This window comes from Montipora foliosa, chromosome 12 (genome assembly GCF_036669935.1).
Source record: "Montipora foliosa isolate CH-2021 chromosome 12, ASM3666993v2, whole genome shotgun sequence".
Taxonomy (NCBI): Eukaryota; Metazoa; Cnidaria; class Anthozoa; order Scleractinia; family Acroporidae; genus Montipora; species Montipora foliosa.
In genome coordinates, this window is record NC_090880.1 from 28102775 (window position 1) to 28114035 (window position 11261).

Below are 11261 nucleotides of genomic sequence, written 5' to 3' on the forward strand. Positions count from 1 at the left end.
CAAATCAACTAGTGTTCAAGCTTTCTTTTTTCTTTCATTACTTGGTGCAGACGGCGCATGTCAACTCTCGACCGCTGACATATGGAAGACAGGGAAGTGAACCACAAACGCCTTCCACGGGATACAGCAAGGCACCATTTTTGTCAGCATGGCTACCAGGAACATATTCTGGATCACCATCGACACAGATGAAATCACTTGAATGTCTGTGACCATGATTTTCAGTCATCAGATACCCATGATACTCTTCGGTCCATCCAGATGGACAGTCATTCCTTGCGGGCATTATCAGCATTGAACCACGTGACTTCACAAAGCAGACAACACAGGGGGCTTCATGATTATGGATATTTCTCTTAAAAGGGTCTCCGTTGTATTCACTGACTTCATACTCAGTGCCGTAAATGTATCCTGCAGTCTGGTGACCATCTTTGTACTTGTCGTACTTTGGATTGTGAGGAAGACAAAGGTAGTTGGCTCCACCACCGTGATGGAGGTGGTTTTCACCCCCAATTATCCCTAAAACGTGGAAATGGTATGTAAAACGCATTTAGCTTGCTCAGAGAGGAAAAAAAACAAGTACTGATTCCTAATTAAATTACACTTCTAAAGGAATTCTCAATGTTGTTGTTTTTGGCCGTTATTTCCATGCTATGTTTTCATTCAGTCTATTTTTAGCGAGGTCAGTATTTCCTTTTGATTCTTGTTGCTTTTGCGTAATTCGTTTTCTACTCCCCACGACCCCTGTGACTTATTATTATACCTATAAAGTAAGCAAATTTTGAGACTTTTCTCACAAGCACCGAAACATGAAGCAAAGTAAGTGTAATTGCTTGGGCCAGCTGCTATTTTCAACTGATGCAATAAGCTTTTTTCACGGAATGCCTGGTGATAGGAAGCGTTCAATTGCCTTGTTCAGTGATTTTTATACCTTTATAAACAATCTGAGCATCACTAGGACATGTGGTCCTTCCCCACCGAACATACTTCACCCCAGACTGTCCAGTTCCGTTTTGTCCTTTTTTTCCTTTGTCTCCTTGAGGTCCCTGGGCTCCTTGTTGTCCTTTAGGACCAGGAGGGCCTGGTAACGGTGTGTTTGTGCTTGGCTTTCCTGGTTCCCCTGTGGGGAAAAGAGGTACACTCGCATGTGTCATCATCATTTGTTGTGTGCTGATGGGAAAAGTTGCAAGGGAGCAGTTTTCCATGGTCACAAACAAAAGGGAAGACGGGGAAGATGTTTAACTCGGTGTGAAACTAATTTTTAGCATAAAGGATGGGCAAAAGGTAGAAACGACATTTCATTGCCTATTGGAGCAACATTTTGAAGGTATTCACTATGTCAGACAGTTGTATAATTTTTACACACGCCTGATTATGTTGCTGAAATAATCAAAGAAATAAGGCAAGTTTCCCTCCTTTTTGATTGGCGAAAGTATTACTTTCATTGGTTTTGGTTTTATAATTTTCTGTTAGGTAGTTATACTGTATTCAGTTTGGAAATGGTCCGATAAAAGACGTTTAAACACTTCTGTTTGGCGATTGGTTGAATCAAATCATCCTCAGTTTGGATCAGTTTTAACATTTTAATTTTTTTAAAGGGGCTCTACCATGCTATTTTGCTGCTACAATTTCAAAGCTTTAAACTGTGGTGGAGTCCAAAAGATAAAATTTTTCCTTTGTTCACAGCAGACTCCATTTTTCAGATGAGACTAATTTTCTTTTTTCTTTTTTTTTTTTTTTTTTTTGAGTACTGATGGAAAGAATTGAAGTTGATTTTAACCTATAGATTAACGTTTTGCCTAGTTTTGGCTCCTTCTCTCAGAAACGGCCACAAATTTCGTTGTAAACACCTCCTTCTCCTGTACATTAAATTTGATATACAATTGCCAGCATGGTTTTATTCATCACAAAAGGGGTGCTTTCTTCACAGTTTCAGAGGTTTTGGGCCGGCAGAATTAATTCGAAGACAGCGAAATCTATAACAGCTCTGTGAAGTGAAGTCTCTGAGCAGTGTGGAGTTTCGTTTACCTTTGAGGCCTGTTTTTCCATCCGAACCAGGGATACCAGCCAATCCTGGTTTCCCTGGTGGACCAGGGGGTCCAGGGGGTCCTCTCTTTTCCTTTGCACTGTTTTGGGTATGCTTTCCTTTGAGATTGAAAATGGTACAAAAGAATTCAGTGAATAACCTGAACAAAATAACATTTTTATGCCAGAATTTTGTTGCGCTCATGTACTGGCATGAACTTTGCAAATCACGGAATAGTTTACTGATTTTCTGTTTTGCCTCCAATAAATGAAAACTGAGAAAAAACTTTTATCACTGAATGACTTTTCTTTTGAACATCATTCTCTTATAATCAAGGATGGGTTTGATACCAACCCAAAAGGTAGGCTACAAGTGAATTGTAAGACTGATCCCCACTTGATCCCAGATAGGGGAACCGCATCAGTGCATCAAATCTACAAAAAAATAAAATAAAAGTGTTGATATTCATCAGAATTGTTGATTGCGATCAGATGGTCATGTCTGAGCTATAAGTAAAGTGTTCAAGCATAAACAGGTAAAAGCATAATTATATTTTAGGGAAAGAACTTTCCACCCGCATTTAACTGTCCGTGTTGTGTTAAATGTCAACATTGCAATGTTGAAGAGTTTTCAAGAGACTGAGTATGCAAACGTTTGATTGCGTAGTTCTGATTGGAACAATCCCTGCAGACATGTGGAAAGTTCTTAGCCGTGTGATTTTATTTCTCTTTTTGGTTTTATTTCAGCTGACATTTTACATGATATCCTGCATGGAGGGGCGGATATAACATGATTCTTTCCTTCGAATCTTTGATCACGGTTTTCAACTTGCTTACATTGCCTCAGCGTTTGGATAAATACCTTCAAGCGATTGAAGTTTTCAAAACTAGTTTCTCTAGTTTGCGAGGAAAATCACTTAATTGGTAAAATATATTTGATTTTAACGAAAAAAAACGTATCGATAGACATATTCACTCAGCCTACTGAACATTTCACACACACGCACAAAAAAGAAGCTACAGCAATATTTCCTTTGGAATTAAGTTAACTGGCGACATCTTAAAATTATTACTGCTGTTGTGGGAACAGACAGTTTTGTCAAGTTTCTGGAAAAAGTTTCAGCCTTCGATAAATCCCGAGCCTGAATTTTATTTCCGAAAACTATAAAAATGTTAACTCAGTCCTAATACATGAAGGATTATATCGAAATGTGGTCAAATAATTTTAGTGGCCAAGCCGGAATCGACGAAGCACTTATCAGCATGGATCTTCCTAAGCGAAAAATACAACAAATACAACATTGGAGACAATGAACAAATGAAGAAAAAAATGAAAAGAGTTCTCAGTGAGTCAGTCTCTTGTATTGGGAGGGTAAGCGGCTATGGATTATCGAGGACAAACCTCTCTTCAAGGCTTTTCAGTCGTTTTGCAAAGTCTTGTGGGTTTTGAGTGGTGTTTTTCTTAATTCCTCTGCGTTCGCGAAACAGCATCGGCTCAGTCTTTTTTCCAGTTGCATGGACATCGTGATTATTTGGACGCTGATCATCCATGGCTGAGATGTGGACCAAAATGGTAAAGCAAATCATTAACACAACAAGGAAACGCAAGCCACCACAAGGGGTTTTCACTCGCGGGTACTTCATAGCTGACGAAATGGTCTTCTTTGATCACTGCCTTCGGTACAAGTAGAGTATCAAGTTGGAGAACCGAATTAAATATACCTTAGGTGAATCACAAGAAAGAAGTTTTATTGATTCTGCAGAGAGCTTCACATGCAAAGATACAAGCTCGAACTTTTTCGCGTTTAGAACTGAGATGCTTTTGACTGAACAAAGAGTCACGCGCGTAAATGTCAATATGTCAGTCAACGGATGGAAAATTATTTTCACCTGGTGTACACAATCAATCTATATCTAAGTGGAATAACAATATTTTTGTGACTAAGAAACTGTAAGCGATAGCCAACGAAAACAAGCTTTGCCTTTAATGGGACCGCAACCCTGAAATATTCCCCATGAACAGTTGGACTGCTCAGACAGATTTGCATATAAATATTTCTAGGATGATGATAAGTGCACTCGGTTGGCTTTTCTGAAAGACTAGCAAAAGGTTATGAAATCTAACAGCAGGAAATGACAGTGCATCATCATTAACTGTTTTCAAACCGTAGTTTTGGAAGCACGTTCCCATGCCAATTGCCGTTAGGGAGCTTAAGATCTACGACGACGACGTCGACGAAAACGCCAGAAAACAATGATATCATTGGTTAAAAGAGCATAAATAATCGTGCTGCACGTGCAGCACGGATTTTAGCTCATATTTTTGCAGTTCTCTGCGAGACGACGACGTGAAATCACTAAATTTGAGGTTTTGACGACAACGTGAGCATGCAACAGAGAATCTTTCATTTTCTATTTTCAGTCTGAAACTGCTCGTACCAATTTATTTTTAGGATACTTCGCCCACATTGTATGAAGAGAACGTGATGGAATAATCGCGAAAGACTTTTACTAGAGCAAAGTTCTATTTTGAGTTGACGTTTTCGTCGACGTCGTCGTCGTAGATCTTAAGGTCCTGTTCTCGGCCTGACGACGACGACGTGAGCTGAGCAAAACAGTTTAGGTTATGTGGAGGTCGCAAGCATCTGACAATAAATTTTCAATTGTCCATGTAGGGTACTGTAAAAATAACATTCTACATCTGACTTAATTGACGACGGTCTGTGCAACAGAGAGCGCCGATCTTCCGCATACATTGTTGACATATTACAGTTCTTAGAGCGGCGTTCTTACCTATAAGACGACGGATTTAGAATTGTCTGTACCTTTCTCTTGAACCAAAGAATGCAGAAAAGCTAGAGTGACACATTTAATAAGCTTTCGGCGATTTAATGTCTTTGCTCCCCAAGGATCTTTCTGTAAGCCAAGTGAATTCAGTGTTAGAATTAAAATGCTCTGGTTGTTGAAATGAAAACAATTGGGTCATTTGTTGAAGAACTGGAAAAGTTGACATGCCGCATGAAGTTTGGTCTGTACAATGCGATGAAAATCCGTCCTTAACCTTTAGCATGAAGGGTTGTCAGTTTGAATAAGATGAAACGTACGCGAACATGTCGTAAATGATGTACTTATGTCTCATTTATCCATAACAAAGAGCTTTGGCAAGGACGAGGATGCAACGGAAACAGCGACTCGTCCTAAACTAGGTTTTAATGCCGCAAAAAGGCGTGCTGCAGTTGCAGCATATATTTCTCAATACATTTCTTTTCCGTCCTCTGGAAAACAAGAAAGTAAAGCAGAGTTTAAGAAACGACGAAGGGCAGGGCAAAGAGAACGCCACGTATATCATTTGGTCAAAAGAGAAAAAATAAACGTAGTCGGCACTTGTTTTATCATCACGTATTTCTGCCAGTACTTTGCGACATAAAATCACCAAATTTGAGGTTTTGACAATAACGTGAGGAAACGTTCGTTTCCAATTGAGTTTTAGGATACTTCGCCTCATGACATGAACGGGACAGAATAATCGCGGAACACTTACGAAAGCGCAAAGTTTATATTTTGAGGTGACGTTTTCAGTTCGTCGCCGTCGTAGATGTTGAAGTCCCTAATAAAGTAAAATAGGAATAAATGTAACCACATTCAATCGATGAAGTCTTGACGACAACGTGAACATACTTCCAAGCAATCCTTCATTCTCCATCATTACTTCAATAACGAATTCTTCCAACCCAATACAATACACTTGGAGCATTTTCGCCGATATTGTGATACTCGAACAGTACGGGATATAGACGGCAAGCAGGTTTACGATAGCGTCAGAAAATGTTGATTCATTTTTCAAGTTACGCTTTCGTTAGCGTCGCTGTCTTCCTCTCAAAGGTATATCAGCAATACAAAACTTTATTACGTTTTATTTACATTCATTTACAGTATGAAAGCAATAACGGTTATAAACATCAAAACAGATTTTGTGGGGCTCTTTTTATTCCCCTTCCCTTTGTAGCAGTTTCGCATGGGAAAGGTGGCCTTTGAGTGTACTCACTGAGTTAGTGGTTCCTCTCGTGCTATGGTGTGTGATTTGAGGTTTGGGGATTCGGTCAGTATGAAACACAGACTGCAGACTGCAGACCAGGGGTAAAATGCAGACTGAGGTTAAAGCGTGAAGTTCTGTTGAAAAAGCCCAAATCCCTTAGAAATGCTAACCTTGAGGCCTAATTAGGCCTAAAACAATATTTAGACCTAAGTTAACTGTTAGCATTTATAATGGGTTTGGGCTTTTGCAGTCTGCGTCAGTTTTACACTGACCGTTTGGGGATTCCAAAAGCAGCACTGAAACAGGAACAGCAGAGGTAAATTTTCTAACACGAAAGGGCTCTATTGGCATGATTGTAACAACATTAAAAAAACAGCAAAATATGCCGGGAGTTGATGACATAATGGGAATGGATGAATAGAATCTGACGACGAATAAAGATAGGCTGAATGGTAAGAGTTGTATTTACAATGAAAATTGACCGTGATAAATTCAAGTCAACACAATATTACCAAGTTAAATACAGCTACCAAATTAACAAATCACTGTTGCATCGGGATTTATTGGTCGACTTTATGACTGAAATGAACGTAAACGTTTAGAACTGATGGGTCAACTGGCTAGAAAAGTTTCACTGAGTGAACTAAAGCGAAAAGAGAACTTGAAGCGGGTGATTTCGAGTAATATAACTTTCTTCGCCTTTGACAAAGTACACAACAGAGGTCAACAGAAGGCAGATCATCACAATTTGAGGTTCGTTTACACGACAGAGGAAAAATGGCACTAACGGGTCCGATAAAAAAGTGAAACGGTTTCAATCATGTTTGTAAAGAAACAGTGAACTTTTATCCGTTCCGTTACGGAACCATAGGCGTTCGGAAGGAAGATGAGCTAGAACTTAACATATTTGTCCTCTATTAAACCTCTCCTTTCTTTTAATATATCGAAAAACGCCTATTTGCTACTTCCAACATGATCTCTTCTCTAAATTAACGATTATCGTAAATTCGTAATTAGCTTTGAATAGAATTTACTGTTATCGTCAATTTAGGACACTGTGTCCCAGGACTTGTGGTAGCACAGAAAATAAGGAAATTAAAAAATCATATCCGTGGATTAGATTCGAACCCGGAGCTTCTGTTTTATCGGAACCGCTTCTTTCCGCTTCACCATTGAAGATTCTCATAAAATATATATAGTAGCGTGACTTTCGGGACATTTTGGCGCAAACGATTTTTTGATTTGGTTTAAATCTCGATATTTGATGGTCTGTTCAATACGTAAAATTTGCAGTAAAACTCCGACATGTTGGCCCATATACTGCTCTGTTGGCCGCACTAGCTACCGAAACAAAAGAGATATGGGTCTAGCTGCTGTTGTGACGTAAAAGCCAGAGTTTTCTAAACATTTGACATGTTCAATGTGGATTTTTTGACTGCAGTTTACATGCGTAGCAGCAGAATGCAACAATACCAGAAATTTAAAAGAAGGTACAGGGATTCATTTCATGATACCGGATTTCGACGACAATCGCCATGAAGCCATGAACGTCGAAGAAGATTGGTTCAGTTTGTCACAGTGCTCGAAGCATTTCAAAACAGAGGACTTCACTCGACGTTTAGACCGCTTTTGATCAAACGTGACAACACAAATATGGAAGACGTTTCATTAAACACCTATTTGTAATACGATTCTCCTTGCAGAAAGCTCAAGTTGTAAGAGAAACGATCTGTTGAATACGTCTAAAATTAGCGGCAAAATACTGCCATGTTAGCCTACCGTACTACCGAGACAAGAGAGGTATGGGTCTAGCTGCAATTGTGACGTGAAAATTTGACTTCTTCTCAGCAGGATGCGACAATACCAGAAGTTTGAAAGGCTTCATTTCCTGATACCGTATTTTGACGACAATCGCCATGAGATTACGAAACGTCGAAGAAGATGGGTTCAGTTTGTGCTTGAAGAATTTCAAAAGAGAGGCCTTTACTCTATGGCGCGGCAAATAGGACAAATCGAAGTACTTGGCCTTTAAAGTGAGGAGGTACAGCTTTAAAGTGAGGACGTACAGCTTTAAAGTGAGGAGGTACAGCTTTAAAGTGAGGACGTACACCTTTAAAGTGAGGAGGTACAGCTTTAAAGTGAGGACGTACACCTTTGAAGTGATGACGTACACCTTTGAAGTGAAGACGTACACCTTTGAAGTGAAGACCCACACTGCGTTTTAAGTGAAGTCCAACGAAATAGTATTTACAATGACGCGGAACATGCTCAAGTCACCAGTGTTGCTTTAAATTGATGTGGTACACCTTTAAAGTGACGAGGTACACCTTTAAAGCGAGCATAGGCCTGCGGTTCAGAAACCAGCGGCCTCCCTCAAGCCGCATGTCTTTGGTTATAATTAAATCCAAGATGGCGGAAGGTGTTTCTCAAAGAATAAGGAACGAATTGACTCGGCTGTATTCTGCTATAAACGAAGTAGTTAACAGGGCGGTTGTCACATCTGATGATATCCAGTATTTCATAAACTGCTTGGAACATTTCCATCGCCATCTTCTTCGATTAAGCGAAAGTGGTTTTGTAACAGTACATTCCGTGAGAATTTTGCAAGATGCTCTTGGCAGCCTTCGAAACAGTGGAATGCCTGAAGACTTACTTCCTGAATCTGGTTCGAACATGTACGTTTATCGAGAAAAACCCCTAGGGAGGCCTAGATACTTCCTTAGCAGGGATCAGTTAGAATTCCTGTTGTCTTTGGGATTCAACAAAACCAAGTTGTCAGAAATGCTGGGTATGTCTGCGCGCACCATTCAGCGTCGAATGGCAGAGTACGGCTTGACAAGCAATAACTATTCCGACCTTTCAGAAGAAGAACTGGATCGTATGGTGACAGAAATTAAAGAACAATTTCCTCGAGCTGGGTATCGTCAGATTATTGCAATTCTAAAAACCCATGGTGTTTTTGTGCGGGAACATGAATTAAGAGAGAGCGTTCAACGGTGTGATCCTTTGGGTACTTCCTTAAGATGGTTTGCTACAATTGAGAGGCGACAATACAGTGTCCGCGGGCCTTTAGAGCTATGGCATATGGATGGCAACCACAAGCTGATCAGGTGAATGAGGTGTATCTTATTTGCAGTATAGGGAAGATATCTGTTTACAAACATTGCTTTTGTTATTCAAATGTGCCAACCACAGGAACAAAAAATATATTGTTTCGACAGCCAATGAGGCTCTGGTTGGTACCTTAATAACAATAGGTGATATCAACGATATCTTCCCTATATGACTAAAAATGCAGTTTTTCTACAAGCCATTACCCAGGTTGAATGAAGATACTTACACTGTACATTGCTTAATCAAAGGTAACTGTTCTCTTCATGCTTTTTGTAGACCCTGATGCAAACACCAGAGAAAGTATGGGAAAATAGTATTCTTGGAATAATTTCAAATTATCCCAAACCTGCTCTGATGTTTGTATCAGGAGGTGGTCATTTTCCGATTCCTGTGAACTAAAATTAATGTAAAGAAACATTTAGCCATGCTTGCTCAGCCTCATACACTGTAGAAAACCTGTCATCTCCTGTATTTTACATTAATAAATTTCATAAGCTATTCTAAATTTGCTGCACATACAAAATATTATAGACTTGAACACCAACAGTGATAGGGGAAGCAAGTCCAAGGCAAAACTTCCCTCGTGTCTTTTTATGGCAGATCAAAGCCCGGGTACAATGTGAAATAAATTAATCTGTATTCCCTTTCATAGGTGGCGAATGGTAGTGCATGGTGCGATTGATGGGTACTCTCGTTTGGTTGTCTTTCTTCATTGTTCAAATAACAATCGTGCTGAAACAGTGCTACAGTTGTTCATGAAAGCAGTCACTGAGTTTGGCTTGCCATCTCGATTGCGGACTGATAAAGGTGGTGAGAACACAGCAGCTGCTTTGTACATGCTGCAACATCCTTTGAGGGGAACTGGACGTGGGAGTGTGATAGCTGGGAGTAGCACCCACAACCAAAGAATAGAGAGGCTCTGGAGGGATGTTTATAGTGGTGTCTTGTGTTTGTATCAAACACTATTTTATCATCTTGAGGAACACGGTGTTCTTGACCCACTGAATGAGGTTGACCTGCTTGCTCTTCACACAGTTTTTTTACCCCGTATTAATCGTCACCTTGACATTTGGCAAGGAGGTTGGAACAATCATAGCATGAGAACTGCAAGAAGCCTTTCTCCTCTCCAGCAGTTTGTTAGTGGGATGCTACAATTGCGTGGTTCATGTTTGGAAGTAGCCAGGGAAATGTTTTGTCAACTAGATGAGGCAAGTACATGTATGTAACAAAAAATGATTTCATATTATTATATATACAACAAGTACAGTCTCTTCATAAACTTGAGATATGCAGTTTGTGATGGAAACAGTATTTTTAAACAAGTTTTTGTCTCTTTAATATTTCAACAGGAAGAATTTTCCTCATATGGTATTGACTGGGATGGGCCCATTTCCAGTGAATCTTCTACCTGCGATGATGTTGAGCTAGTGGAAATTCCAAACATTCAAGTCAATATTAGGGAGGAGCAACAGCAGCAACTAAGTTTAGTGGTTGACCCATTAAGTGACAGTGATTGTCATGGCATTGATTTATATATTCAGGCACGCAACTTTCTGCACTCACTGACTTAGTACAAGGAATGTAAATGCAATACTCCCAATAACAGCCTTCGGAGTGACAAACAATATAACGGGTCATAAATGTAAATCCACCCACAGAAATGCTGATTGGTTAGTACAGAGAGAAAGTGTGTACAGTTTGTTACGTGTAATTTGAATAGTTAAAGCTAACCGAATACTGTTTTGATAAGTAAATGTGTAGTGAAAACAGTCATAGGAAGAGGACTACAACAGTCAAGCTTTTAATTCACAGGGAAAGAGTAAACTGCTATAATGATAACTCCTTGGACTGAAAACGACAAAATTGTTACTTAACTTGACATCAACTTTAACTTCATCTCCATGATCTATATCTACAACACAATGGTTTTCACCAATAAAATACAGTCATTAAGACTTGGACCATACACTGTACTTCCAGATATGCCCACTCTCCTTGGTGGACTTCAAACGTGAAGTGGTTCATCTAAAACATGAAGTCGTAGTTTTTTTTTTCAACTGTCAACAATTTGGACTTAAAAAAACAA

The 11261-nt window shown here is 39.5% G+C and overlaps 2 protein-coding genes across 3 annotated transcripts in view; one reads left to right on the plus strand and one right to left on the minus strand.

Moving 5' to 3' along the window:
• The window catches only part of LOC137978596 (short-chain collagen C4-like), a 3963-nt gene extending 104 nt beyond the window's left edge, over positions 1–3859 (minus strand). Inside the window, exons 1-5 of the mRNA XM_068825593.1 lie at positions 3428–3859; positions 2381–2460; positions 2029–2145; positions 932–1120; positions 1–519 (exon numbers count right to left, since the gene is read on the minus strand). The exon at positions 1–519 is cut by the window's left edge and continues 104 nt beyond it. Coding sequence (XP_068681694.1) covers positions 38–519; positions 932–1120; positions 2029–2145; positions 2381–2460; positions 3428–3669 — 1110 coding nt within the window. The 5' untranslated portion in view covers positions 3670–3859 and the 3' untranslated portion in view covers positions 1–37. The remainder of the gene's footprint in view (positions 520–931; positions 1121–2028; positions 2146–2380; positions 2461–3427) is intronic.
• A 4592-nt stretch (positions 3860–8451) lies between these two features.
• LOC137978588 (uncharacterized) lies at positions 8452–10746 on the plus strand. 2 transcript variants are annotated; one of them, XM_068825581.1, is made up of 3 exons: positions 8452–9171; positions 9828–10387; positions 10529–10746. In XM_068825581.1, the coding sequence occupies exons 1-3, from the start codon at positions 8471–8473 to the stop codon at positions 10744–10746; spliced, it is 1479 nt and encodes a 492-aa protein (XP_068681682.1). In that variant the 5' UTR covers positions 8452–8470. The 2 variants fall into 2 exon arrangements, with proteins under 2 accessions (XP_068681682.1, XP_068681683.1); XM_068825582.1 differs by having other exon boundaries at positions 9828–10393; positions 10525–10649.
• Positions 10747–11261: the final 515 nt, after the last annotated feature.